Source organism: Mercenaria mercenaria, chromosome 19 (genome assembly GCF_021730395.1).
Source record: "Mercenaria mercenaria strain notata chromosome 19, MADL_Memer_1, whole genome shotgun sequence".
Lineage (NCBI taxonomy): Eukaryota > Metazoa > Mollusca > Bivalvia > Venerida > Veneridae > Mercenaria > Mercenaria mercenaria.
In genome coordinates, this window is record NC_069379.1 from 36,894,349 (window position 1) to 36,902,303 (window position 7,955).

Here is a 7,955-nt window from a genome sequence, read left to right on the forward strand (position 1 = left end):
TTTAGTTCCACAGTATTCCTTTTTAAAAAAAATTAATAATGTCGACAAACATCATAACATGAATCTTATTAATTAACAACAACAACAACAAAATATGCTATAAAATAATTATCAACATAGACAATTTTAACGTCGATTCTTTACGATCGTAAAGCTCACATAGTTTAATTTAAATATGTTTGTTTCACAATTAACATTTTTTTTCGCAATATAAAGCTTTTGCTGCAGTCTGTATGGACTTTAATATAAGCACATTTATATCCTGTCAAAGGTAAGCTCAAAGTCAGCAACTCGTTTAAATGCCATAAAATATGTCATAAAATCCACTCTACTTTGCCTGAATGAATAGAATTCATTTCACAGTACAAAATATACCTGCAATGCAATCAAATGCGGTTTATATGAGTAGGGTTGCTAATAAAAGAAACTAAATGGAATTTTAATTAATGTGTTTTTTGTGGCGTGTTTATACCATCGTTTAATTTCCTTACTATTATCATAATAGCCATATGGAATTGTTCGCAAATTTTGCGAACTCAATAAATGAGCGAAAATATCAGCCAGCGTAAATTTCCACCTTCATCAGGTAAGTTTAGTCAAGAAAAGATAAACAAATTTGAATTTGACAATTTGAAAATATTTCTGCTAGAAAATAATCCATAATCGGCGATTTGCAAATATTTCTGCTCGAAAAGCATCCATAATCGACGATTCGTCAACTTTTTAACCCGCGAATATATCTACTTATACAATATCACATGCTGTATTGTCTTCATGACATTAGATAATATTACATTCATTTCTATAAAGAAGTGTGCCCTTAGGACACAGGTGCTTTCATTTACTGTAACATTAAACGACCACATGCCACGTACAAGACTAAAGAGAACATTTCTATCTACTTTATTATCTAAATTTTTAGAAATCAAAACAGGAAAAGTTGTGTTTAGGGGACAATGCTGTACAGTTAATTTTCTTGGAGACAAGGCATCACTTTATAAATATCACATGCATTTGAGAGAAATGTTTGCTAAAATGTTGAACACGAGAAATATCATGTCAGTCAGGCGATAGCCGAGGTTTACATTACTTTTGAAGGGTTCACAGTACCTGCTATCATACTCAAATGCATGTGATACCTATTTATACTGATATGGTTAAAGAAAGAAGACAACTCAAGTTTGTAACGCGTTTCGTATTAAAATACTTCTGCAGGCAAGCATGCTATTTATACAAACTTATGTATGACGTCATTTATATTATGACGTCATTTATATTTATACTGAGGAATATAATGATGACAAAATATAAAAAACAACGTTCTTTCACTATAATACTTGGATAAAATTGACATTTGTCAATGGAAAACCTTAAATCGTTTTAGAGGTATCTCAGCATGATATTAAATATGGCTAATATTATCAATTTTAAACCGCTGCGAAATATAATTTTAGATAGGAAAATGTACAGAGCCTCTGTGGTGACATCTTTAACCTTTATTTTAGACCACGTTTCTTGAAATATTATTTCGCAAAAACGAAATGTTTCAAAATATTAATTGATTTGTTGAATAAAAACTAAATAGTACTTCGTAAAAGAGTTTTTCGGAATATTGAAACGCATTTCGTTTTTCCGAAGTAGTATTTCGTAAAAAAACGTTGAAGTTTTATTTTAAAAGCTAAATGCTTTTCATGCTAGGCGCCAAGTCATATGTCAACTTGACGTTAATATTGCTTTAATGTACATGTGTTTTTTTCAGTTATGCAATAATGGTTCTTTGTTTTTTATTACCATGTGTTCGGCTTATACCGACACAATTTAACTCATATGGCAAGATTTTCAGCTTTTGGTGCTTGAGGAAATCCCCAGATGTCCATCCGGTTAGTGTTTCAGGAAAAGACGGAGATCCTGGTAGAAATACCGACTTTGCATAAGCCAACTGAATGACATCCTCACTTGAACAAGTTTTAACACCAAGCGAGGATTCGTACACACATCGATACATGTGCAGCAAGTGATTCGGAGTCAGCGAAATTAACCACTCAATCACGGGGGCCCGATTATCGCAGGCAGTTAACCTTACCATTCGGCGCGAGCACTAACGTGATCGCAAGTATCACATAAAATTCGATCGTTCCTGGCCTCTCGCTGTATTTTCAAAGATGTCTTTTCATTTAGTTTATAGGTATTGTAAGGTAAACATAGTGCTCAGGTAGTATGTAAAGAACATAAACATAGCAGAACATTGTAAATATTTCAAACTGAAAGTTGGTCTGCTAGAAAAAACAAAGTACAGCTATATTCATATAAAACGTGTTTCTCCGTTTTTCGCACACATAACCACAAAACGTTAGAAGAAAACACGTTTCATGTAGAGAAGGGCAACGTACAGTGGAAGTAAAGTGAGTAGGTAAGTAAGTAAATAAGTAAGTATATTGTTTGTTATAGTAACATGTGTATAGATTTACCTACATTCAAAATACATAATATATTTATACATCAAAAGACATCCGGAAGTATGTTAAACGAGCCTAGGCCTCTCTAGAAAACCTCTAATGCATTTTCTGCACGAGTTAAGAAACAAAGATTTATTTCAAGTTGGGTAAGTAAAGGCAGCATATGGTCCTTTCAATTTTCAGAAAAAGATGCATTTCATTCATAAATACGCAAATGTTGTATTTTACAGTATACTGCATCTATTGTTCATTCGGTGAGAGATATTTCAATCTTAAGCACAACAGCTATAATTAATTTAGTTATAAAGTACAGAATTACTAAATTTATGTGACAAGACGATACCTATTTTGTTTGGCTGTACTGTACATCCACGCCATGTTTAACATAAATCTTCAATTAAATGTTTTATTCGTATACAGGCTTGACTATTTGCCAGTTTTATGAGAATATTGATCCTTTATTTTATCTTCTCTAAGCTTTATAGGCACCTGGGGACAGGTATAATGTTACATCTTTAGTCTTAAATACCTGCAGGATGAAAAAATATCAATTTCTTTTAATGGATAATGAAAGCGAAGACATGACTTTATAGTTCAAAAGAAGGCGGAAAAAAGTTTGCGTCATTCAATAATGGCTGTTTATGTTGTTTCTGATTTTTTTATATTATTATATCTTCGCAGCGTGTAAGAGAAAACAGGTTTATGTTTCAGCTGGAAACGCTAACAGCGATAAAAAGAAAATCTCGGTTTTAATGTTCAACGTTTATTAATACTGTTGAAGTAATACAATATTCAGCAGAACATCGCATTTTGTGTTCTGTTCAACGCATTAGACTGTATATATATTTTAACTTGTTATTCAAGCAGATTGCAAGGGCCGCCCTAAACTTTGAGGAAACACATAAAGTTTGTTGTTCCCCTAAACGCCTGCCTGACCCTCTATTTTCTATTTATGAAGGTAAACAGCAGCACTGGTAAATAAACTACTTTAAAGAGCATATAATGTTATTATTACAGTGCATACTGTCTTCTTGGTAATAGAGGAATTATTCGTCTGTGTTTATGAATACACTGCATTCTTCCAAGTAATAGAGTTTTATGAGCACAATACATGCAATGTTTTCTAATTATTTATTTATTTTGTTGGGTTTAACGTAGCACCGACACAATTATAGATCCTACAGCGACTTTCCTGATTTGATGGTCGATGAAGACCCTAGGTGCCCCTCCTTGCATTATTTCATCACGAGTGGGCACCTGGGTAGAACCATCGATCTTCCGTAAGCCGATGGGCTTTCTAAGTAACAGAGGTATAAATTGTATATTTCCTTTGTAATTATGAGCACACTGCATTCTGTGTCTTCTAGCTAACGCAGGTATACATCCGTTATGTTTATGAGCACACTGCATGTAATTTGTTCTAAGCAAAAAAGGTATACATCCTTTGTGTAAATAAATAATTGTGTTTATGAGCAGGCAATGTCATTTAGGTAATACTAAAATGATTCATCTATGTTAACAAGCACACTGCATGCTATGTCTTCTTGGTTTTAATACAGGAATAAATCATATGTGGTTATGAGCACACTGCATAATATGCGTTGTATGTCATACTGGAATACTTTTCATGTTCCAGTGACTTATTATTTTATGGGTGTATACATATATAAATCGTACTTCACTCTAACAAGATAATATTTACACCAGACATGATAGCATGTTACTTTGACAAAATAGGATGGTCGTTGAACAAAATAGTACGTCACTCTGACAAGATAACCTATACACTGGACAAGATAGCATGTTACTTTAAGAAAACATGATGGTCGTTTAACAAAGTAGTACGTCACTCTGGCAAGATAGCATATACGGTGAACATTATAGCATGTTATTTTAAGAAAATAAGATGGTTGCTATGTTTCAAGGATTATAATGTACAGCCTTGGCGACACCCACCAAATATTTGTCAGTTTTTAGTGAATTTCTTATTCACACCGCAATGAGATGCTATAATTTTAACAAACAAATATTGATTTTTGCATAAAACACAATTTCCAGTTGTCTTTGTTTAATATGAAAACAAAAAGGGTTTTTGAATTAATAATTTAGCATCTAATCGAAGAAAGGTTTTTGTCAAGAAAAATGAATATTCAGGCAAGTTTAACATGTTTTAAATGTTACCATACACATTAAACATTTGTGATACATAAATATTTCTTTCTTAAAAAAGAAACAACAAAGAAACTAACCAAGAATTGATGTTTATAAAACTTACTTTTATAACACACATATATATATATAATAATAAAGTAATAACATGCGTGTGTTTGGCTGTAGAGAATCAAAATGTATCCGCTAATTTTGGCACTTGATAAAGTAACTTGCATTTGGGATAAACTGTAAAACAAAGAAAGGAAAACGCATGTTTTCTGTGTTGTGGTCCTACGGGATCATGGAGTCTATTCAATGTCTATGTAATAGGATTCTGCTAAAGCCGGTACTAGGGGGCGTGAGAAGTGTTGCACTTTTCATTACTTCTCATGAACAGACTCAATGAAACCGAGTTTGCTATTATTTTGTTTGGTTGCATTCTATGCTTCCAAAGGATATTTTTACAGACTATAATATTCAACTTGATTTCCTTCACATAAAAAATTAGAATTCATTTAAAAATAATTCTTTGTCGACTTGTTATTTAAGATGGGCTGCTTGGCAAGAATCAAGGGTTCGTAGAATATCAGATGATACCATATATGAAAAGTGCTGAAGAGATGGTGATATTCACGAAGAGGGTTTTCAATCAGGGCTGTTATATTTCGATCATCTCAGATTGTTCAGCACGACTTTTATGTACTGTTATTGGTAGTGTTCAGTTTCTCAGCTTGAACATTTCGGTCTGGGTTGTTCCAATACTCCCGCTTTCATAGCTTTGTGCATTGTATCATCTACCCTTGGATATGGTGCTTGCTTTTTAATTTTGTCTTTTGCAGTTCCTGTGATATGCAGGCTCCACAATCTCAGATCCTCTTTCTAAATTCAAGTTTGTTTAGTTTTGCCCATTGTTTTCTCGTTTAGGGCATACCCACACATCTGCGGATGTCTCAAAATTGCTTTTGTACTTTGAGCATGTGCAAATGTTGAGTTTTGCTCTACCCGGGGCTAGAGGGCGTGGCCAGTAGCATGCATTTCCACTACCGTCCATGAAGAGGCTCAATAAAACCGAGCGTGCAACAGTTTTGTTTTTGTCGTGTTCAGCGACCTGTGGTGTTTCCACTTTTTCTATTTTATTTTTTCCTAAAATTCGCGATCAGACCAACACGCGAACTGAAATTTCTAGTAAATACAGAAGGCATTATACATGTTTTATTTATTTAGCGAGTATATCTTCATTGATTTGCACAAAATGAAAATGATATATAAATCAACTAGTTTACAGTAATGTATAAATGAAAAAAAAAACAACAACAAAGAACACAAATATACACGCTGAATGAAATTTCAAACGAATCTTATATCCATAGCAATAAACTACTAGTCTAAAATCAAAGTATGAGATGTTAAGATATAAGTGTAGATCAACTGCTACAAGCCTCTTGGGACTTCTCTTAAATTGCTTTAACTGAAGAAATTAATATCAATACAGTTATATTAAATAAATATAGATGCTGGTATTATATTATATAAGTAGTAAATAATGTTTATTAAAAATTTACAGTAATTACGACGTTAATTAGTTTAAAAATCCCTTCAAAATGTATATCTCTTCAAGGCTTACATGGTAAATATGTAATATGGACCTGTCGTGGAAAAATGGAGAATCTGTTTAAGCTACTTCCGAGGAGCACGCATCAAGATGAAAATAAAAATTTGAAAAAAGTTTTGAATATGAATGTAAAGTATACTGTATATCAAAACGTCATGTCCTATTTTTAAGTTGACTTTGTACGAGTAAGAAATAAAGCACAGGCAAATAAATTTATTTTATATTTTAATTATATTGCACGATTTTAAAATATTTGTTTGTATTGCATAGAATTCTCAAGAGTTTTTAAAAATATGTATTGCCTATGACTCACTTTAACACATTATTCCTACTTGAAATCTAATAGCAATTGCTTTTGGATTTTGAATGATATTAATCAGCTATAGGACAAATATATATATGATTGTGGTACCCATGTATTTATTTTAATGGAAGAGTACTAGTATTCCTTTTCACAACAGCCAATACATTTCCTGTTTAATTTAAGATATCAAATGAGTTAATGATACAAAATTGTTTATGAATAAAAAGATTAACAATAATGGATCATTCGTTTGATTGAAGACTATGTATATTTTATGCTACATGTCATGTAAAACATGTAATAAGGTTGTCTGAGCTTTTCAGATTACTGAAATTTTAAAAAGGGCATGTTTAATGCACATAATTATGACCCTGTAGTTCAGGTCTGGCGTGTCAAAATTGCTGTTGGTGGTAATTTGCTGTATCCAAACATCTCAAAATCTTGTTTATAAAGGTCCCGTACTCTTCGTAAGGTCTCAGGTTTTACTGATCTGTAGGCGCGATAGAGATATTACTGTCGCTGACTTTTACTTTGTGAGGAGCTCATAGGATAATCACATAGTGTTTGTAACACTACCTCGGTGAAAATTTCATTTGAAAACTGATCTTTGCTAAATTTCTCAAATGGGAATTCAATCTTTTCATCGATATAACCTTGTATTTGAAGAGATATCCAGATACGATGGGTGAACTTTACAAATCCGAGGCAACTCCGTATAGCCGGCTTTTTTGCAATAAACAATAATGTTTCTATAATACCAGGAAGGCTTAATTCAGCCCTGTGGTCATGGAGTGCTAGAGTGATATAATCATACGTCGACCTTTCAACGCCAAGCTGCAGTAAGGCGAATTCAACACCGCGGGCAAATGTCTCTTGTTTGACTAATATGAAAGGATTGATTGCACAAGGATAACAGAGGGAGAATATAAGCGCCCAGTAACGATCCAATGTCTTTCCACTTTGACTTTCCTTTACGATCCATTCCGAAAATTCTTGAAAAGTTACATCTGTCAGACATACGTTACTTTTGTACAATTCGTCAATGGCAATATTTCGTATATAATAATTTAAAGAAAGCATAAGTTGGAGAAAAGATTTATCGATGTATGCTGAAAACAGTCTTGAATACGGATCTCGTGACACTATAATTGTCATAGAATTATCTTTTATAACGCTGTTAACACTCGTCACATACTCGCGCATGGATGCATGCACCGATGTTCTGGACCTTTTGAAAATGTAATCTGCGTAACGCAATCCATACTCCAAAAACTTTCGTCCAGAAAGTACTTCTGCTTTTTTGCACTTTAAGTAAAATTGTAATCTTGTGATCGATTCATTAATGGCCTCTATACACTTTATTCCTAAACAGTTCATCCTTGTTACCACAGGCATATGTTATTCGTTGAATTCTATCTCTGTGAAGCTGCTC

General features: G+C 33.0%; 1 protein-coding gene across 1 annotated transcript; it reads right to left on the bottom strand.

Annotated features, from left to right (window-relative positions):
* Positions 1-6,797: 6,797 nt before the first annotated feature.
* LOC128551027 (carbohydrate sulfotransferase 11-like) lies at positions 6,798-7,726 on the bottom strand. Its single transcript, XM_053531297.1, has 2 exons — positions 7,338-7,726; positions 6,798-7,013 (listed from the first exon to the last, which is right to left on the bottom strand). The coding sequence occupies exons 1-2, from the start codon at positions 7,724-7,726 to the stop codon at positions 6,902-6,904; spliced, it is 501 nt and encodes a 166-aa protein (XP_053387272.1). The 3' UTR covers positions 6,798-6,901.
* Positions 7,727-7,955: the final 229 nt, after the last annotated feature.